Genomic DNA, 22967 nt, shown 5'->3' on the forward strand with positions numbered 1-22967 from the left:
CTATTTACAGTTCCAGTTAATGGTTAAAAGCACATTTGGAAAGCAGTGAAATTATCAGACAAAGTCAGCATGGATTTGTGAAAAGAAAATCATGTCTGACGAATCTCATAGAATTTTTTGAGGATGTAACTAGTAGAGTGGATAGGGGAGAACCAGTGGATGTGGTATATTTGGATTTTCAAAAGGCTTTTGACAAGGTCCCACACAGGAGATTAGTGTGCAAACTTAAAGCACACGGTATTGGGGGTATGGTATTGATGTGGATAGAGAATTGGTTGGGAGACAGAAAGCAAAGGGTGGGAATAAACGGGACCCTTTCAGAATGGCAGGCAGTGACTAGTGGGGTACCGCAAGGCTCAGTGCTGGGACCCCAGTTGTTTACAATATATATTAATGACTTGGATGAGGGAATTAAATGCAGCATCTCCAAGTATGCGGATGACACAAGGCTGGGCAGCAGTGTTAGCTGTGAGGAGGATGCTAAGAGGATGCAGGGTGACTTGGATAGGTTAGGTGAGTGGGCAAATTCATGGCAGATACAATTTAATGTGGATAAATGTGAGGTTATCCACTTTGGTGGCAAAAACAGGAAAACAGATTATTATCTGAATGGTGGCCGATTAGGAAAAGGGGAGGTGCAACGAGACCTGGGTGTCCTTATACACCAGTCATTGAAAGTGGGCATGCAGGTACAGCAGGCGGTGAAAAAGGCAAATGGTATGCTGGCATTCATAGCAAGAGGATTCGAGTACAGGAGCAGGGAGGTACTACTGCAGTTGTACAAGGCCTTGGTGAGACCACACCTGGAGTATTGTGTGCAGTTTTGGTCCCCTAATCTGAGGAAAGACATTCTTGTCATAGAGGGAGTACAAAGAAGGTTCACCAGATTGATTCCTGGGATGGCAGGACTTTCATATGATGAAAGACTGGATCTACTAGGCTTATACTCGCTGGAATTTAGAAGATTGAGGGGGGATCTTATTGAAACGTATAAAATCCTAAAGGGATTGGACAGGCTAGATGCAGGAAGATTGTTCCCGATGTTGGGGAAGTCCAGAACAAGGGATCACAGTTTAAGGATAAAGGGGAAGCCTTTTAGGACCAAGATGAGGAAAAACTTCTTCACACAGAGAGTGGTGAATCTGTGGAATTCTCTGCCACAGGAAACAGTTGAGGCCAGTTCATTGGCTATATTTAAGAGGGAGTTAGATATGGCCCTTGTGGCTAAAGGGATCAGCGGGTATGGAGAGAAGGCAGGTACAGGGTTCTGAGTTCAGCCATGATCATATTGAATGGCAGTGCAGGCTCGAAGGGTTGAATGGCCTACTCCTGCACTTATTTTCTATGTTTCTAAGTTTGACAAGAACACTAGTCCATTCTGATTCAGGTGATGTTTGTTCCTGCAGAACAGCTTTCACTTTCCTCAATACTGGTGCCAATGCTCATGAATGGGAGCACATTCTCCCTTTGTAACCTTTGGGTCATACATTGAACTCTCTGCCTAGAGGTCAATGACCAGTGGTGTTCTGATCTGGGAGCCCTGCTCTTGGTGATTTTTACCAATGACCTGGATGAGGAAGCAGGAGGGTGGGTTACTAAGCCTGCAGATGATACGAAGGTTGACGGAGTTGTGGAGAGTGTAGAAGCTTGCTGTAGGCCACAATCGGATATTGACAGGATTTTGAGCTGGCTAAGGAGTGGCAGACAGAGTTGAACCCAGAGAAGTATGAAGTGATTCACTTTGGAAGGGGGAATTTGAAGGCAGAATATAGGGTTGATGGCAGGATTCTTAGCAGTAAGGAGGACCATGACTCCATAAATCCTTCACAGTTGCTGCACACGTTGATGAGGTGGTTAAGAAGGTGTATGGTTGTTAACCTTCATTAATTGGGGTTTAGTTCAAGAGCCGTGAGGTAATACTGCAGCTCTATAAAACTCTGGTTAAACCACACTTGGAATATTGTGTTCCCTTCTGCTCACCTCATTACAGAAAGGATGTAGAAGCTTTAGTGATTCTATGATCTTATTGACCTCATGCTATCTTGCACATGGGTCAGGTGGTTTTTCAGATGACTACCTTTATGCAACACACACAAAATACCGGAGAAATTCGGCAAGTTACGCGGTCTCAATGGAGGGATATAAACAGTCAATGAGCTGCTGCTATTGACAGAGGTGGGGTGTGTGAAGCCACGGTGACACTTTCGGAGGTGAGAATTTGTTCACAATGCGTGACTGAATGCAAAGAGAAAGGCTGAAGGTAGGATCAGTGAATGGACAATTGGAGACTGAAGTGTGTGGTCCTTAAGAAAGTCCTGCGTTGAGTTTGAACCTAGTTTCTACATGTTACGTGGACAGAATCAAATTAAATACACAAAAGATCATCCTGTATATGTAAGCAGAACAAGTGCTACACATGCCCTTACACTTCCTCCCTTACCACCATTCAGGGCCCCAGACAGTCCTTCCAGGTGAGGCAACACTTCACCTGTGAGTCGGCTGGGGTGATATACTGCGTCCGGTGCTCCCGATGTGGCCTTCTATATATTGGCGAGACCCGACGCAGACTGGGAGATCGTTTTGCTGAACACCTACGCTCTGTCTGCCAGAGAAAGCAGGATCTCCCAGTGGCCACACATTTTAATTCCACATCCCATTCCCATTCTGATATGTCTATCCACGGCCTCCCCTACTGTAAAGATGAAGCCACACTCAGGTTGGAGGAACAACACCTTATATTCCGTCTGGGTAGCCTCCAACCTGATGGCATGAACATTGACTTCTCTAACTTCCGTTAATGCCCCACCTCCCCCCATACCCCATCCGTTATTTATTTATATACACACATTCTTTCTCTCTCTCTCCTTTTTCTCCCTCTGTCCCTCTGACTACACCCCTTGCCCATCCTCTGGCCCCCTCCCCCCCCCTTTTCCTTCTCCCTGGGCCTCCTATCCCATGATCCTCTCATATCCCTTTTGCCTATCACCTGTCCAGCTTTTGGCTCCATCCCTCCCCCTCCTGTCTTCTCCTATCACTTTGGATCTCCCCCTCCCCCTCCAACTTTCAAATCTCTTACTAGCTCTTCCTTCAGTTAGCCCTGACGAAGGGTCTCGGCCTGAAACGTCGACTGTACCTCTTCCTAGAGATGCTGCCTGGCCTGCTGCGTTCACCGGCAACTTTGATGTGTGTTGCTTGAATTTCCAGCATCTGCAGAATTCCTCGTGTCCTGTATATGTATTAGTTCAAGTTTCAAGTTCTAAGGTATAGACATAAACACACAGGGTGTAAAAGCCATGAAAATTAGGTTTTTTTCCATTGGAAACACAACTCAGGAAACCATTGGAAATAAATCTCAGGAAGCTTCAGGCCAATGTTTTGAAACATTCTCTCTCTGCGCAGTTGCTACTACCTGTCTTTATTTGTCCTTAAACGGATTTAACTGTGTGTCTGGAGGAAAACACCTGTGCAGCAGAGTACATGGGATTGTACCAGTGCTAAAGAAATTGTATTTATTTCCTTTCAGCAAACTCAGATGGATCTGGACATGGAAACGATCCCGACGTTCTTAAGCGGCAGTCAACCGCCTGTGTCCTTTCTCGGTAGAAATGGTCTGGCCACGTTATTTGTCGTTCGACTCTTCGCTATGATTGTCACCGCAGAAACCATTTGGAAAGACGACTTGCACGATCTGTTCTGTAATTCTACCCAAGTGGGCTGTCGTCAAGAATGTTACAACGAGTTTTCTGTTCTAACGCCATTTATCTTCTTTGCGCTACAAACAATATTCGTTACCACACTGTTGATCGCGGTAAGCTGCAGCAAGAACCTGAGGCAGTACCATAACTCTGGTCAAGTGGACAGCAATTGTTTGAGTATGCTTTCCAGAGTACTTACTGAAGGAATGTTCCTCGTCCTATGGCATGCGATCTACCCTGGTTTATCAAGGAAATCTGCCTTTAAATGCGACAGATTTCCCTGTGAGCCAACTGTGGTCTGCACTATGCTTGGAAATAGACAGAAAAATGCCTTTTCAATGTTTATGTACATGTGTTCCTTGGTTTGCATATTGATATGTATGATTGAAATATTCACATTAGCAAAAAAGCGCGCAAAAAGTATCACCAAAATACAGGTTTAGTATCACTATTCTTTTTTTTGCACTACCTTACTTTCCTTTTTTTTCTACTTATAATTTAAATTTTTAATATTTACGATCGATTTGTAATCCAGGGAGCAGGAAGCGCAGAATCAAATAGCGCTGTGATGACTCTACGCGCTAGTATCAATTGTTTGGCGACAATATAGTATATTTTCTGCATTCCCATTCAGACATCTTCCTTGTAAATCTTGATGCTGTCAATGACGTGTAATACTCTGATTTCATTTAGTAGCTTTCTGTAGCATGTTTGGGTTTCAGATAAAGGGGCTGTGATGTTTTAACTCAAGAATATTGTTAGCCAGTCAGGCTAGTGCAATTGGATGAAGGTTCTAGAGAAAGCTGGGCGGAGAGAGATTTGTGAGACACTGGTGGAGGTCTTTGGCAGAAAATGGCTGGGGAACTCACGGGAAAGAGCATCCAGGTTGCACAAAGTGCTTTGTGCTGACGAGTGGTTCCAAGTTAGAGCCCCATTTGTTTGAGATGGATTTCAAGCAATGTTCAGGATGTGGTGCGTGCTTTTACGCAGACTGAACCCAGGTTTTGAATTAAACATCTGTAGAACAATGTTTTTTGCCAAAGACACTTCCTTTGCAGTATGCTAAACTGAACTGAGAACAGAATTTCATTGCTGTTTTAGATATACTAAATAGCCAATCCCGTTTACAAGGGGATTCAAATTTAACAAGACTGTCATGCAAATAACCAGCACCATTAGGTGGTGCTGTGGAACAAATTAAGATCAAGGACAATTGTCTTTCATCCACAACTCACCATACCTTTACCACCATTAACACCCAAGCACCACACTCCCCTTTCCATTTGGTTACATTTCCACCCACATACTCAGGTGGTCACTTAACTTTTATTAATTAGTAATGTGAGTGCTGAGCTACCTAATCATTCATGATGCATTTTGAAAGTATGTTTCCATCATATCAGCAAAGATGGAGAGTTTACAGCAACAGCAAATGATCACTGTTTCCCACAATGATCAGCAGGAAACAGCCAATTCCCACTGCTGCCTGCAAGGAGTCTGCACATTCTCCACCTGACTGAGTGGTTTTCTTCCAGTTGCCACATTCTGAAGACAAATGGCTACTGTTAGTGGGTTGTGGGTATGTGCTGATATGATGCAACACATTTCACCATGTTTTGCTGTACACGATAAGTAAGGCTAATCTCTATTCTTGGGGCACATGTGATGTGCATGAGTTGCGAACAATTTAATTAAATACAAGATTAATTGCCTCAAAGGTTTAAAAACATTTAAATCAAGCAAATATTTAAATCACATGCACTAAACATGTTCAAACAAAGTTGTGCCAATCCACCATGTTATTCTGGAAATTGAAAACGGTTTGAAAAAAAAGACAATCAAGATGTTCTGGAATGAGTTTTATTTACACATATTTCCACACTACTTCACTACTTCAGAGGGATGAATCTGGAGGAGTGAGTGGCACCAATACCAGGTCTGCCGTGCTTGACTGGTTTGTAGGTGATGGAGAACTCTCCAAGGTAATGACCAATCATTTCAGGCTGAAAGGAAAAATAAAATCAACTATGAACTGAGTAAATCAAATTGCACAGGCAACTTCCCAAATGATGGAGAACACAAAAATGCAACTGGAGTAACAATTCTTAATAGTCAGATAAGTTTAGCATCTAGATAGTAATGAGGATATGGATTTTTTTTTGCACGAAGGTTTTTCTTTACTCAATAACTTGTGTAGCTCAAAATATGTTGTAAACTGTATCCGAATGCAAAGATTCCTCCCTGATAAACGCTACCCTTCACTGACACCCCAGGATGCCATTAAACAGAACTTGCTATTTGCAGGCAATGTTCTGTGTAGGTATCAAACATTACTGAAATCTAATGAAATTCATACAAGTTTCACACCTTCATACTGAGATTACCACAAGCAAAAATCTCTGAATCTACAAAGTGCTTAAACATCACAATTAAATGTGTTTCAGCCAAATCACAATAAACTGAAGCATGACAGCGACAGAATAAGCTGGAACAGCTGAAGTTACTGTATGCCTTTTCTGACACCACACTTATCTATTGAGAATTAAGTGGGCAACACAAAGGCAGCACTCATCTCCTGCTTTTACTACAAAGCAGTCCCTGCAACAGCCTTCATACATACTTTTAGCATTTAATGAAAGCAAAGTTAGCCAATATTTTAAACAGTTTAATGCAATATATTTTTCTATAAAGATCAGGACAGGTCAGAGTGAGGGATTAATTGATATTTGATGTATCCTTGTAGACGGAATGGTGGGAGAACTAAAAAATTCCTTTAGACTAGCATCCAGCTGCACAAGTTGTTAGAATTTAGATTGCTCTACCATCATAGAAACAGAAGAACCTACAGCACAATACAGGCTGAACATGTCCCTACCTTAGCAGTCCCTACTCGCTCTTAGACCTACCCACAGCCCTCTATTTTTCTAAGCTCCATGCACCCAAAAAGACACAAAAAGTCTCTTAAGAGACCCCATCGTATCCGCCTCCACCACTGTTGCCGACAGCCACACACTCACCACTCTGCGTAAAAAACTTACACCCGACATCTCCTCTGTACCTACTCCCCAGCACCTTAAACCCGTATCCTCTTGTGGCAACCATCTCAGACCTGGGAAAAAGCCTCTGACTATCCACACATCAATGCCCCTCATCATCTTATACACCTCTATCAGGTCACCTCTCATCCTCCATCACTCCAGTGAGAACCCTTTGTTGAACTCAGTTTGATGCAAGAGATCAACACTTAACGCTGGTTTAAAATGGGGTTAATGGAAAAAGAATTACATTTTAAATGTGCTGCAAGTTAAATGTCACCACCTCAAATTTAACTTCAACATTTTAGATCCCTTCCCCAGTTAAGACTAAAAACAGTTGAGGTATTTTGCAATTAAAACCCATATTGCTGTCACATCCTTGTGATTCTGAAACTAGCAGTGGGAGGTCCAAGGTTAGGGCCAAAAGGCACAGAAAGAGGAAACTGGCCAACATGCAGAAGATACAAGATATTTCCCAGGCTCCTGAGTACGACCTGTCTGGTGCAGCTCTGCAAATGAACGTGGACGATCAAAGCATTGGTTTACCGAGACTGAAGCACATTAAGAGGAATATTTCAGTGCACACAAGAGTAAGGTTTAAAAGAAATCGCCTCAGTGAGATAGGACTGGACTGATGGAATTGCACTAGTGAGAGTTCGCATGAACTTCCAGGCAGAATAACCTTTCGTGCCCCATGGAATGCAGCAACCAATTCATTTTTATTACTGAGCCATCGTCCAAGATTTGGGGTGGGGGAGAATGTGAATAATGTTGTTTAACTGGTTAAATTACATAATGCATGATTAGCAATGCTTAAAGTCACAACTTAACTCTGGTACTGCTACAGATAACCAGAATGCTATTAAGTACTGCACAACATCAATTTGCCATTCCAACTCAAACCAAGATTACACCAACTTGTCTGAAACACCAGACAAGTAATGCTATATAACTGAACTCGAGCATCTGCATTACCTTGATTTCAACCTGGTTAAACGTTTTGCCATTGTATACACCAACCATGCTGCCAACCATCTCTGGAAGGATAACCATGTCACGAAGATGTGTCTTAACAACTTCTGGTTTCTCCATAGGTGGAGCTTCCTTTTTGGCCTTGCGCAGCCTCTTCAGGAGGGATTGCTGCTTACGGCGCAGACCCCTGTTCACACGCCTCCGCTGTCGAGCACAATACAATTGCATCAACTGTTCACTGAAAGCCAAAAACATGTTGAATTTCATATTACAACTGACTAAAAAATGACACTCTGGATGTTTAATTTTATGTCACATAGCATTTGGTAGAGTAAAAGGGCATCTGAAGGGCAAAGGTTTTCCCTACAAAATGTAGTAAAGGAAGATACAACTACAAAGTTTAAAAACAACACTGGGACAAGCAGAGTCTAAGAAGTGTTTAGTTATGCATGGGCTCCCAACCTGGGGTCAACAGACCTCAATTATTGGCAGGGGCCCATGGCATAACAGTTGGGATCCCTTGATTTAGAGGGATATGGGCCAGGGGCAAATGGGATTAGCTCAGAATGTGCTAAGCCTAAGGGGCTATTTCCCTGCTATACATAATTAATGATACTGTTTAGTGGAAGGTGCAAATGCATTCATTTGTTCTGGTTACTGATTTGTGGTACTGGATCAGCATGGCCTATTGGGTTAGAGCCCACTTCAACACAGAACCAGGACCACATGGCAGGATTCAATACAGACCATGTAGTGGGTTCAAACCCCAGACATGAATGAGATATCAATGTAGCTTTCACAAGTCATCTTCAAAAACGTGTTGCTTTAAATAAGCAAATGGTTATTCTCTTGGCCTTATTCTACCTCCATCCTGTCTTTTTCAGGAGGGATACACCACGTGTAACCAGTTTGTACTGCCTTTATCTTAGTCTAGCCTGAAAGCTAAACAAGATGGCAGATAACATCAATACCCCAATTTTGTTCCACCCAGGTCTGGACTTGTACAATTTTCCCTTTGTGCTGTTTTTTTCCCTGAACACTGCACGATCTTCAGCAATTTCAAATCTGAGCTCACTACTCATTGTATAACTAACAATGCAGATGTAATGCAAACAGTCAGCACAGGAAAGATGGTTAGGGCTTTTTGAACCTCTATCCTCAAGGATCAGTTTGATAAGCAAATGAGTCCAGTTGTGTACCTTTTACTACCTCAATGCATTATTATAATGAATTGCTCTATATGAACAGCATGCAAGACAAGTTTTCCACTGTATCCCAGTACATGTGATGTTATAATTTAAAGACGACATTTAGCAGAGTTCAAATACACAAGATCCAACCAACTTTTCTGTCCAAAAATTACTAACTTTTGTAATTTAGAGTTCAAGACCAGAGGACACAGCCTCAAGAGAGGGGCATCCTTTTAGAATGGAGATGTGGGGTTATTTCTTTAGTCAGTGGTGAATGCATGGAGGCCAAGTCTGTATTAAGGCTCCTGATTTGTCAGAGAATTAAAGGATACAGGGAGAAGACAGGAGATTGGGGTTGAGAGGGAAATGGAACAGCCATGATGAAATGACGGAGCAGACTCGATGGGCCAAGTGCCCTAATCCTGCTCTTTAAAATACTGCAAAATATCAGGAAACATTAGAATTGGGAGGGGGGAAGAAAGGCTTCAATTTTTAATCTCGAAAAATGGTTATCACTTGGCTTGCATGATGTCAACAAATTATAGACATTAAACTGCAATTGGACATGAAAATAAAAAACCTGGCAAGACTAAAGGATGATCATCTGCATAATGCAGCGAGTTATAAAACACTACAGCACATGGCAAGGCTAATAAATGTACAAATGCATAATGAAACTTACTAGGACATATCAAGTAGCTGGTCCAGATCCACACCTCGATAGGTGAATTTCCTGAAGGTCCTTTTCTTTTTCTGCTCTACTGGGTCCGCCTAGATTTAAAATAAATTACATGTAAAATACATTACATAAATCATAGACACAGACTAAGACATGGCGCTTCGAAGTGCCCTGGTCGAGCAGATTACCTTTCCAGAAGTCCAAGATGTTGCATTGAAAAATTAGTTCTAACAAAGCCTCCATTTTAACTGAGGGCCACTAACAAGTCCTCGCCTCACTAGCTTTGCAAACTCAAACGAGGCGTCTTCATGAGCCTCTCGCCAGCTCCAAGTTAGGCTCTGGCATAAAGTGTTGGAGCACTAGGAATTTTCAACCATAAACCCTCCCAGCGCTTGCGAGGGTACTGCCGCACACTGGGTCGATCCGGGGCCTACCCATTACCCCTCCATCCTAAACCGTATTTTCAAAAAAATAATAATCAGATATGATAGTTCTAGCTCTGATCAGCGACATCATCGATAACCTAACGGCCCTGTAGCTACTCTACACCGGGATGGCTACGGATTACAGCCGACTGCCGCCGCACCACCGACTCCGAACACCTACCATCGTCACCCGCTTTCGATGAAAAGGATTTGCCTCACTTCCGCTCCGGCAAATATCGCGGAACTTCCAGCCCGGGCTGGGGGAGGGGCGGTATAGTCAATGCGCATGCGTGCTTGAGGTGTCTGATTATATTAATGAGGCAACTGTACAATTCGGGCCTTTCAACCCATGATGCTCTTAAGAGCAGTTTGTACTAAAATGGTTTTCTCCTCTGTAGCATCCATATCCACGTGTCTGTCTAAAACCCTCTCAAACTCCACTAACTAGCCGATATGGCACATACCCCTCATGTCTCCTTAAAATTGCCCCTCCCCAACAATCTTAAAAGCATATCCTCTGGTGTTTGACATTTCTACTCTGGGCAAAGAATTCTGACTGTGTCCTCTATGGACGCCTCTCATAATTTAAAAAAATTCTATTAGGTATCCTATTGGCCTCCGACATTCTCAGGAGAACAACCCAAGTTTGTACAATCTTTCCTTTTGGCTCTGGGGGGGGGGTTCCCAACTACGGACCCCTTGGTTAATAGTAAGGCTCCATGGCGTAAACAAAAGGGTTGGGAACCCCTGTTTTAACTAAAACCCTCTAATCTAAGTAGCATCCTTGTAAACCTCTTCCCCACCTTTTCCATGTCCTTCCCATAATGTGGCAACGTGAACAGCACTCAATATCACAGTGCAGTCTGACCAAAATTTAACATAGCTGCAGCATGATCTCATTTACTCTGAGGTAATTCAAGAATCCCTCGTCCTTACTCTCTACAGAACATGCAGATTCGGAGCTATGAACAGGGGGTCTTTAAACCAGTCCAAAGTGTCGGATGTGGACTTGCCCAACAGCAACTTCTCCCTTTTCCCGTGTGTTATAAATCATTCTGGATATCATGGGTAGCATAATTACGAGTTACAATTTTAAAAAGAAGTAGACTTCAAGAAATAAAATTTATACACAGCGTCCTGATTCTGTCCCATTGAAACTACTTAGGAGAAAGACAATAGATGAGCATTCCTGTTATTAGCACTTTCTTAAAAGTGTATCCCTGCCATTTTATGCCCAGTGGAGGAGCATTTTGTCACCTAACCGTCTGCTTAGTTGTATATTAATGGAGCCATCCCTCAACACTGTAACAAAAGGGTATATATTTTGGGTGTCTGGCTTTTGGAATGGATATCAGTATTGAATATTCAAAGGTTTTGCTAGTTGGGATAACATTGTAAATACGTACTTCTATAAATTTACCTGACTGTATCCAAAATGTTACAGTTAAGTAGGTGATTATAACAACTGAATCTGTCTTTAATCATTTATTTTTTTGTTGTGTTGAAGAGGTATTAAACATACGCCAGGAGAGTGAGATTGTCTTGGACCCTCCTGAAGGTTTGCTGTGTGAATAAAGATTTTTTTAAATTTCCCAGCTACAGCTTCCATGTGACTCAGTTTTAATTTATTCACAACATTTGGGGAGATGAGAGTAATTGGGGAATAATAATGATGGTGGTTCAGACAGCCTCCCAGAGCATAAACATTGAGCGTATGAAAAACATTCAGGGCTGGACAATCCAGGGAGGGATGTTCCAGTCTTCTCAAAAATGTTGAAGGACGGACTAAGCTCAGCCCACCAGAATGTTTAGACTTGAAGAACCTGCCCCACAATACCATAACATGAGGAAATCTGCAGATGCTGGAATTTCAAGCAACATACTATCATGGGCCAGGTAGATAGAGAAGTTGTAAAGTGGATGTAGCTGTTGCAAAGACACAGGGAACTTGTCTTGTGTGCAAACAGCTAGGGAATCTAGCAAGGAACAAGGGCAATGGATGCAGAATGGAGACCATATGTAACAGCTGTGCCCCCCCCCCCGCCAAACCATAGCTGGGGGCAGTGTCCTAAAAAGGGAGGGAGGTATGAGAGTCACTCACCAAAGCAAACAGAGACTACGGCAGACCGTCCGATTTGACAGCTGACTGGATTATAAACTAGTAGGGACAGCATCCAAGTTAGACACACCATTGGCAGCAAGCTCCATTGCTGGTACTAGTCACCCATGGGTGTACACAAAAGTTTAATAAGGGGGCCGGCAATGTGATTTGTTAGTGGACACAGAGGCATCAGGGTCGATAACTGATCTACCCTTGCCCACAAATGGAGAGCCGATTTACATTACCAGTGTATGAGGTGAAGCAATGAAGGGAGAGGGAAGCAAGACTCAGGTACTTAAGACAGAGTGTGCAGTTTACTGAGGGTTTTTGGCTGTGCCCAATCAATAAGGGCACTGTCCAGGGAATATACATACTAAGTAAGGCAGGTGTTAACAAATATAGGCCTCAACCTCTGGCTGCTCACCAGCCCCTCTGAGAATGTCCTGTAACCTCAAGACATCATTGACCCAGGCACCAAGAAGGCACACAGAATCCTAGAGTCTCGATTGCAGCCACAGAAATACCTGTCTGTGCCCCTTTTCAATCGAGTCCCCTATCACTATCTCTCTAAATTCACCCTTCCCTTCTGTGCCTCAGAACTGGGCCCAGTGACACTGACCCAGCTACTGATGCTGCCCTCAAAAAGGTCAACACCCTTCCCTCCCAATAATATCCAAAGGTGTATACCTGTCACTGAGGGGTATAGATATAGGGAAACCCAGCAGTGTCTGCCTACACTAATTCTTAATTCTCCTGGTGGTCACCCATCTGTAGTCTGCACCTTAGGTGTGGCCAGCTCACTAAAACACTCATTTATGATAAACCTGAGCATCACACCTGATCCTGTGTAAATCTCAAAAGAAATGACATGCAGCAGATGCTGGCATTTTTGGCATTGTTATAGTCAAAAGATGCAAAATTTTAAAAATAATACACTGATTATTTATATTAAACTGAGAGCAGAAAGAGTAATTTCAGGCTCCGAGGAAATAATCACGTTAAATGGATCAAAACGAATAGCAATGTCAATTAGCATCATACGGACAGAAACTGGTGGAAATTTGGCCCACCATTAAGCCCCGATGTATGCTAATTCAATCTGGGAATGTTAGCGCGAGGTACTTTTTATAAAGGTTAGCTTTCTTTGTTATATGTACACTAAAATGTGCAGTGAATTGCTGCATTTTGACAAGTCCAACCAGCGAAGGCTGTTTTGCACAGCCGTCCACGTCTTACTAACGCATACGTGTTCGGAATGTGGGAAGAACCAGAGCACCCGGAAGAAACCCATGCGGTCAGATTCCTTACAGGACAGCCCCAGTTGTACAGCTGGCACCGTAAAGCAGCTGCGCTAACCGCTTTGCTATTGCGCTTCTCACAGCTCTGTTCTCATGGATTCCTTGACCTGAAACTGATTATTTCTCTCCCCTTGGATAGATATAAATATAGACGAGGTGTTAAATGCTTCCGCTCTTTCTATTTAGCTTCGAATTTTCAGTTTTCTTTTGCTCTTCCTGCTCACAGTATTGCGGGAAGATATAAATTCAGTTTTTACAGGTGATTTCTTTTCTAGAAGAGTCCTGATGCAGGGTCATGAACCGAATTTGGCTTTGCAGTTGCTGCCTGTCAGCTGAGTTCTACCAACAGCTTGTTTGAGCTCCAGATCCCAGATTCTGAGATGACTTGCATCTCGGTCATCCATATTCTTTGCTTTTTTGTTGGCTTATTGCCGGGTAAGACCTTCTAAATTTACTTTGTTATTTTCTCCATTAAAACACGATCCACTTCTTAGCAACACACACAAAATGCTGGAGGGAACTCAGCAGGCCAGGCAACATCTGTGGAAAAGAGTACAGTCAACGTTTCGGACTCAGTCCTGGTGAAGGGTCTCGGCCTGAAACGTCGACCGTACTCTTTTTCCATAGATGCTGCCTGGCCTGCTGAGTTCCTCCAGCATTTAGTGTGTGTTGCTCGGATTTCCAGCACCTGCAGCTTTTCCCTTGTCTGTCCATTTCTTGTATATTTTGTGAGAGAAGATATATTCCCACATACCGATTTTGAACTCAAATATTTTTAGAGTCAGAGAAAAGTATTTTTAAATATTTTAAGATTAGTTTTATTTGTCACGTGTACGTTGAAACCTAGAAACATACAATGAAATGCGTAATTTGCATTAAATCAACTCAGTAAGAATTGTGCTGGAAAATCCCAAGAGATTTGATAGATGTATTAGGAGTTAAAGAGCAGCTAGGGTAGGGTAATTCCCTAGCTAGGGCTGCCTATATCTTAAGCCACTTTGTGATGGTATTGTGTTTGCTGACCGCAAAGTTCTAAACTTAAAACAAGCCCTCTATCCCTACCAACAGTAGATACTTCCAGCCAACAAAGCAGTTTAAAAATAGTTCATTTACTTTCAGGGACACACATTTAAATCCAAATGACACTCTTAAAATGCAATTAGAACTCACAGATGATTTCTATCTTAAACATTCCAAATTACTAACTACTTATAAAACACATACCATTTCTTAAACATAAAGCATCAATCATTTCTCAACCACAAAGCATTTCCAAAGCACAAGTACAATTCTTATAAACTGAAAAGATATATCACGATACAGACGAACAAGTTGTCCGTTGCAGTAACTGAAGTGAGAGGAATGGATTAAAACTAGAATCTAAACAAACTGTTAGTTGGAAGTTTAGTTACATCTGTTTTTGATCTTACAAGTGGCAGATGTTGTGATTAGAAAGACAAGATTAGTAAACAACAAATGTCCACTTTTAGTGAGTAAGACATTTTAATGAGTATTTCTCCTGAGTGTTTACTGAGGAGAAAATCATGTCTGCTCAGTAGATAAGGAATACAAATTGAGAAGTTTTGGAGAACATTCATATTACTAGTGAGGAGGCATTTGCAACCTTACAGATCATTAACATGGAAAAATCCCCAGGGCCTAACCAAGTAATTCCTTGAAACTTGTGGGAGGCTAGAGAAGTTCAGAAAGTATTTTTTTTGCAGAAATACTGTATTTGCTTTATCACTTCTTGATGAGCTCAATGCCTTTTGAGTATGTTTTGATGGGGAAACCTACGACACTCCTACATAAGCCCCCACATCTATTAACGACTCTGTAATTTCAGTATCTGAGGCTGACGTCCAGGCATCCTTCAAGATGGTGAATAGAATACACAAAAGCAGTCTGTTCCCTCAGTTTGCATACCTGGCTGAGAACTAAGAGTCAGTGCAGGTCAGTTGGCTGGAGTATCTACAGACGTATTCAACCTCTCCAGGGGCGGCGCTAAGGTGGTGCTAGCTGGGGCTATAGCCCCAGAAGAAATTTCAATAGCACCAGCGTAGCACCACCAAGAAATTAACTGAAATTTCATATACAAATTGCAGCTGCTTGGCTTTTGCTGTATAGTTTTGAATACAGCTTGTTTCTCCAGTTGATCTAGTAAAACAGCGCCCCACGCAGCAATAAAGTTATAAACTCCGTCAGATCCACTCTACACTTCGTTTGTCATCAATGTCTTGCTGTTGCTGTCCTCAGATCAGTTAAGCTGATCTAAGATCACTTAAGGTGGTGATGTCACTCACTCTCACTCATGCGAGAGATTGATAGTATACATCCAGGCGCAGATCCGTGGTCTCGCGAGACTAACGGATGCCACACACACACACATTGTGCTTTTACAAACGAGCCTGGGCCTGGCACGTGCATTATTTTGGCGGCGTGAAAAATGGATCGATTTTTAGTGAGGAAATGACCTCATCCAGAGGAATCAGTGGTGTCTCAGCCTGAGCTTGTCTTAATTGAAAGTGACACGCAGAAAGAAGTAAGTGGGGATGACGACAACAGCAGTTCATCGAAGGAGTGTGAGGGCGAAGCAGAAGAACAAGAAATGGAGCGGGATTCGGAAGAGAACATAGATGAAGCTGCTGGAATACTGTTCGCGATGTTAGCCAGCAGCCTGAGGAAGGACCCCGTCAGCCAGCATTGAGAAAGTACCCTTCGCTGCACGTAACGGTTTGGCAATCAGCAAAGGAGCTTTATTCGTGGCTGGTTTGACTGACTGAAGTATTCGATCACGATAGATACTACGTTCTACTTCACATGTGTGGAGGACATGGGTTCCATTCTGAGCCTATCTTCACTGTCACCGGTTACCGCAACTGGCGGAAAGCTACAACAGCTTTCAAAACCCACCACGTAAATGCAGCTCATAAGTTTGCTATGGAGGCACGGGCCGAATTCAGATTGAGAAAACAAGACGGTTCAAGATTGGGAAATATGCTTGATAAAGGACATGCAAAGATTGTCCAAGAAAATCATGAGTATATGAGAGCTGTGGTTGAGTCTCTAGCAAGGACAGACAGTGAATGACACAGTGGAATTTCTAGCTCCAATGAGACCCTACCGCGATGCATTTATAGATTTATACAAACTAATCTGCATATCACTGACTCTACCTGTGACATCTGCCTCATGCAAACGGAGTTTCTCTTGCCTCAGACGCCTCAAAAACTACCTAAGGAATAGCAGCGGCAATGCTCGGAAAAGCAACTTGGCCCTGTTGGCCATAAACAGCCGGAGGACCAGGGCACTCGACATCCAGAAAATCATTGATGCTTTCGCCACCAATCACAACAACAGACGGACTGTGCTTCTCTGAAAACATCAATGGCGAGTGCAGTTGATTTTTTTAAAAATTTGGGCCAAGACTAATGCCGATTATTATTATTATTTTGTGTTGGAAACCCCATAGTCCTTACGTTTCCTGCAAATCCTAAACTATTACATTTACTGCTATTAAGCCTACTGGTTTTGCTTAGACTTCCAAGCGGTCATTCTGTTGATTTGTGTTTTAAATTCAGTAGCCGAATTAATTGAAGTATTGCATGGTCAGAGTATGATTTGTCCAACTCCTGGTAAAGCCTTGCATCTGTTGTTTGCCTTATTTGACTTTAATAATGGTGTATCTTTTGGCATTTTCTGTCTACGTAATATGAATAGCCGTGGACATTGTGGGTTAGTGTTGTGTTTTTCAGTTGGAAAGCACACATTCGACGCTGATTGCGGGATTGGTGTGTGATTCACGTTGTGCGCTGTGGGTCGGACGCTCTGTTTGTTTGTTTGTTTATGCTCTGTGTAGCCCGGGTTGTCTCCGATGCTGTTGACACTGTCACAGTTCACTCCTATATTAGGTCTATCAATTGCTGTTGCTTGCGAATCAACAGAGGCATTTATAGTAGGCACATAATGCTCGAAACTGACTTTTGAACGCCACACGTCTGGCCTTGTTACCATAGGGTACATCCCTCAGCACCATCACTGAATAATTCAGCCTCACTGTAGCACCAGCAAGAAAAAATCTCTGGCGCTGCCATGGAACCTCTCGGTTCTGTAGTCTGAGGTTCACACCGGCTTCAGAAAGGCATTGCTTGTGTTGATGCACAAGAACGACGTGGTGACCTGCATCAATGACCAGTGTCCAGTGGCACTTGCACCAGCTGTAATAAAGTGCTTTGAGAGGTTGGACATGGCGCAAATCAACACCTGCCACAGAGATGACCAAGATCCACTTCAATTTGTCTACCGCCATAATTTGGTCAACAGCAGAAGCGATTTATTTGGCTTTGCAATCCATTCTGGATATTCGAAACACATACATCAGGCTACTATCCATCAACTAGAGCTTAGAGTTCAACACAATCAATTCATCAAAACTTATTATCAGGCTTCAAAGACCTGGGCATCTGTACCACCTCCGTCAACTGGATATTCAACTTCCTCATTAGCAGTCCTCATTCAGTGAGTATTGTTAAGAATATCTGCTCCTCGCTGACCTTCGACTCAGGCTGTGTGCTTAGCATCCTGCTCTACTCTCTATTCACACAGGACTATGGCTAAATACAGCTCCACTACCATCTTCTAATTTGCCAACAAAACTACTGCGATTGGACGAATCACAGGTAGTCATGAGTAGCTTACTGAGTGAGGTAGGTCGCCTGTTTTGAGAAGGGCCACAAAAGCAACCCCTCGCTCAACTTCAGCAAAACTAAAGAGCTGATTGTTGACTTCAGGAGGGGATGAAGGGCGAACATGCGGTAGTTTATATTGGGGACAGCATTGGAGAGAGACAGCAGCTTAAATTCCTGATGTTAAAATATAGGATGACCTGTCCAAAGCCCAGCACGTAGATGCAATCATAAGAAAAGTATGCCAGTGGTGAATGAAAAGTATTTTCTTTGGAGGTTAAAGAGGTTTGACTTCACATTAAACACTCTAACAATCTTCTACAAATATACCTTAGAAAGTATTCTGATTGTTTTCATTACTGTCTGGTAAGCAATATGTTTGCTCAGGAATGCAAGAGGCTACAGAGAGTTGTGAACTCTGTCCAATTTGCCACAGGCACATTTTCATCACCATAACTAGTATCTAGTGAAGGTGTTGCTGCGGGAAGACAACAGAGGTGGAGAGAGTCAGCAACCTTAAATTCCTCAGTGTTATCATTCAGAAGGATCCACCCTGGGTCCAGCATGTAAGTGGCGTTAAGAAGTAAGCAAGACAGCCCCTCTACCTTCTTTGAAAAGATTCCACGTGTCATCTAAAATTCTGACAAACTTCCATGGATCTGTGGTGCAGAGTATATTAACTGGTTGCATCTTCACCTGATATGGAAACACCAATGCCCTCGACTAGAAAAAACCTATGGAAAGTAATGGATGCAGCCCACCCGCCCCCGCCCCCCCCCGCCCACCACAGGTAAAGCCCTCTCCACTACTGAGCACATCTACGTGGAGCACTGTCGCAGGAAAGCAACATCCATCATCAAGAACACCCACCATCCTGGCCACGCTGTCTTCTTGCTGCCGCCGTCAGGAAGGTGGTACAGGGACCTCAGGACCCATGCCTCCAGGTTCAGGAACAGGTTGAGTTATTATCTCTCAACCTGTTGAACCAGAGGGGATAACTTCACTCAACCCATCACCGAAATGTTCCCACAACCTATTAACTCATCTTCAAGTACTCTTCATCTCATGTTCTCAATACTTATTTATTTATTTATTACTTATTACAATTTTTTTCTCAGCTCAAGCTGGTATTCTAGTGGTGTTTAGTATTGTGGCTTTGTGGAGATTTACATAAATATTGCTGTGTAAACCTAAATGTTTAATGCTATTTTGTGGTGACTTTGAGATGATACTAGTTGTAGTTAATACTATTGAAACAATGTACCATATATCCTATTCATGTTCCATTGACTTTCACTTTCCTCTTTTAATTCAGCATTATTTCTGCTGTTTTTCGCTTATTGATTCTGTATGTTATGGATGTTTGGAATGGCTATATCTATTGTTCTTGCTTGTTGGTCCTGTATTATTATATCCGGACGGTTAATATGGATTGTCCTATTTGTAATAATAGATCAGTCATAATGTAATTTGTAGGACACCGACTCTAAAACTGGACCAGACTTGTATTTATAGTAAAGTATGGTGCCTTTTATGAGTTTGTATTTTAAAGCAAGATTTTGGTGAATGATGTTTGCCACTTGATTATGCCTGTGTAAGTAATCAGTGTTGCAAGCACATGCTTGCAAAGCTGTGTGTCCGACAGAGTAATCAGCAGCACTGGGGCTCCACAGGGGACTGTCTTGTCTCCCTTTCTCTTCACCATTTACACCTCGGACTTCAACTACTGCACAAAGCCTTGTCATCTTCAGAAGTTTTCGGATGACTGTGGTGGCCAGTGCTATTATGTTTGCTGTTGTGTGCTGGGGTAGCAGGCTGAGGGTGGCAAACACCAACAGAATCAACAAACTCATTCGTAAGGCCAGTGATGTTGTGGGGATGGAACTGAACTCTCTGACGGTGGTGTCTGAAAAGAGGATGCTGTCTAAGTTGCATGCCATCTTGGTCAATGTCTCCCATCCACTACATAATGTACTGGGTGGGCACAGGAGTACATTCAGCCAGAGATTCATTCCACCGAGATGCAGCACAAAGCGTCACAGAAAGTCATTCCTGCCTGTGGCCATCAAACTTTACAACTCTTCCCTTGGAGGGTCAGACACCCTGAGCCAATAGGCTGGTCCTGGACTTATTTCATAATTTACTGGGATCATTTACATATTACTATTTAACTATTTATGGTTCTATTACTATTTATTATTTATGGAGCAACTGTAATGAAAACCAGTTTCCCCTGGGATCAATAAAGTATGACTATGACTATGACTACTGAGTTAAACTGCTCCAGGTTCCTATAATACACTGGATTGTTTTGGTTTCTCTTGGCATTTTCTGCATTTATCATCTTGAATTTGTTGGTCTTTATTATGTACTTTTGCTATTTTTTTGTGTTAACCAGCAGGTTCTTCTTTTTCTGGGAAGAGGTTGCCAACTCTGAGCCAGGCGTTTGACACTTCCGTGTTGACATCTCATCTGCTCAGATTGTGGGGACGTCTTCCACTGAAGGTCATTCTCTTCCATTGGTTAACTTTTTCTTCTGTATTGATAATTTCTTCCTTTTTCTGGGTTGTGCCTTCATTTAGTTTTAGTGGTGTGTGCTCATCGGAGTTACTTGTGCTCATGTGGAGTGCTGAATCCTGTTTTCGTTGATGAAAACATATCCTTAGAAATTTTATCTAACTGCTGTGCAAAGTTTTAATGTCTGTTTTTCCTCCTCCTCCTCCTGTCCTTAGTAGTGCTAATCTAAGTGCATTAGAGCGTACATAGTGTTTTCTAAAATGTGTCACTTCAGCTCTTATTCCCCTTTGTCAATTTTCCAGATCGGTTTCGGACCAAAATATTATGTCAAAAGAACATGTCAATATGTATAGAGTGAAAGTATCTATTACCTTTATTATATTTTTACTACTGAGCTCTGTTTGGCAGATTTTCTTAAGCCTTGGAGTAAATTCTGGTGAAAGTTGTCTCTTTATCGTACAATGATCCATTTTCTTTCCATGTTGATATCCCAGATATGTATATGTTTCATATTCATCCATCGGTTGTATTATATCCTGCTGCTCAGTTTTGTATTCCATTAGCTCTATTACACCTTACTTTATGTTTAATGTTTTCAGCTTATCTAGGAAAAAGGTTCACCTTTAGGAAATAGTTCTATTATTTGAACTAATCGCTTCAACTTTACTGATGAAGGAGCATATAAATCCAAATCATCCATGTATAGAAGACGTGGCAAGGTATAACTTGTTTTGCTTGTCTCTGATTTGGTACCCTATTTTCATCTAACTCAAAAATTAGAGAGCACTTTTTCAGGATCTTTAAGAAAATGGTTGATATGTATTAATAGGTACAGATGAAGGCAAGCAAGTTTTATACCAATAATTATGAATATTATCACTGCTTGTACATTTTTTAATATAATTTTTATTGAGTTTTCAAAGTGAATACATGAGAAAATAATATCTACCCTCCCCCCTCCCCTTAACCCTTCCACCCCCCCCAATATATACTCCTACCTAAAAAGAAAAGAAAGAAGGAAGAAAAAAAAGAAGAACCGCCTGGATATTGGAAGGTTTCCTCATGCTCCATGGGATTCAAAATAAATTTTATATATATTTGTTACTTTCCCCAAGGGACCAAGATCTTTACCATTGGAGCAACTAAATATGCTATCCTATCTTTTGTAAATAAGGGCGCCAAATATTCAAAAATGTTTCAGTTTTTAATAATAACTTTTCCAGTTATTATTATTATTATTTCTTGTATTTGCACAGCTGTTTGTCTTTTGCACACTAGTTGATTGCTTGTCTTGTTGGGTGCCATATTTCATTGATTCTGTTTTGTTTCTTGTATTTGCTGTGAATACCCACAAGAAGATTCCTTCAAGACAATTTTGCTCAAAAATTTCTACAGCTGTACCATGAAGAGTATTCTGATTGACTGCATCACTGTCTGGTGGGACGGGGAGGGAGGTGGGGGCGCAGTTGCCTACTACACAGGATTGAAGTAAGCTGCAGAGGGTTGTAAACTTGGTCAGCTCCATCATGGTACTGGCCTCTGTAGTATCTGAGACATCTTCAAGGAGCAGTGCCTCAAAAAGATGGCATCCATCATTAGGGATCCCCACCATCCAGGACATGCCCTCTTCTCATTGTTACCATCAGAAAGGAGGTACAGAAGCCTGAAGGCACAAACTCAGTGACTCAGGAACAGCTTCTTTCCCTCTGCCATCGGATTTCTGAATGGACATTGAAACCATGAACTATCTCACTATTTTTTCTTATTCATGTTTTTGCACTACTTATTTAATTTAACTATCTGATATACATATACATACTTACTGTAGTTCACAGATTTTTCCCCTATATTATCATGCATTGTTTTGTACTGCTGCATTACTGCAAAGTTAACAAAATTTCACAACATACGCTGGTGATATTAAACCTGATTCTGATTCCGAAGATAAATCTCAGGATTGTATATGGTGATATATATGTACTTCAGTAATAAATTTACTTTGAATTTTGAACTATCATGAAATAGCTCTACCACCTGGGCCATGTCATCTACTCACAGCTTCCAATGGGCAGGACGTACAAAAGCCAGAAGTCCTACACCACACGGTTCAGGCACTTTCCTTCACCCTTTCGGTTCTTGAAGCAACCAGAAAAAAAACCCTAATCACTAGAGTTTAGCAACACTATGACCTCATTGTACTAAAATTTACTTTTTTTTGTTTTAGTTCTTTCCTTGTAAGAATTGTGTATTTTTCTTGTTGTTGGTGCTTATATGGTGCTACATGCCTGTGATACTTCCGTGAGTTTTTCATTGAATCTCTGCATAGACGTACTTGTGCATATGACAATAAACTTGACGTTGACGTTGCTT

At 42.0% G+C, this 22967-nt stretch overlaps 2 protein-coding genes and 1 non-coding gene across 9 annotated transcripts in view; 1 reads left to right on the top strand and 2 right to left on the bottom strand.

Moving 5' to 3' along the window:
- LOC140188119 (gap junction beta-5 protein-like) overlaps window positions 1-4660 on the top strand; it is a 50811-nt gene extending 46151 nt beyond the window's left edge. For all 7 annotated transcript variants that reach the window (XM_072244087.1, XM_072244088.1, XM_072244084.1 and 4 more), the window contains one exon: window positions 3524-4660. In XM_072244087.1, coding sequence (XP_072100188.1) covers window positions 3524-4138 — 615 coding nt within the window. In that variant the 3' untranslated portion in view covers window positions 4139-4660. The remainder of the gene's footprint in view (window positions 1-3523) is intronic.
- Window positions 4661-5541: 881 nt separating this feature from the next.
- Window positions 5542-10254, bottom strand: rps15 (ribosomal protein S15). Its single transcript, XM_072244164.1, has 4 exons — window positions 10178-10254; window positions 9575-9663; window positions 7706-7940; window positions 5542-5698 (listed from the first exon to the last, which is right to left on the bottom strand). The coding sequence occupies exons 1-4, from the start codon at window positions 10178-10180 to the stop codon at window positions 5585-5587; spliced, it is 441 nt and encodes a 146-aa protein (XP_072100265.1). The 5' UTR covers window positions 10181-10254; the 3' UTR covers window positions 5542-5584.
- On the bottom strand, window positions 6129-6259 carry LOC140188429 (small nucleolar RNA SNORA13). The gene has a single exon (XR_011883312.1). It is a non-coding gene; the product is annotated as a small nucleolar RNA SNORA13 (small nucleolar RNA).
- Window positions 10255-22967: the final 12713 nt, after the last annotated feature.

This window comes from Mobula birostris, chromosome 26, assembly GCF_030028105.1.
Source record: "Mobula birostris isolate sMobBir1 chromosome 26, sMobBir1.hap1, whole genome shotgun sequence".
NCBI lineage: Eukaryota > Metazoa > Chordata > Chondrichthyes > Myliobatiformes > Myliobatidae > Mobula > Mobula birostris.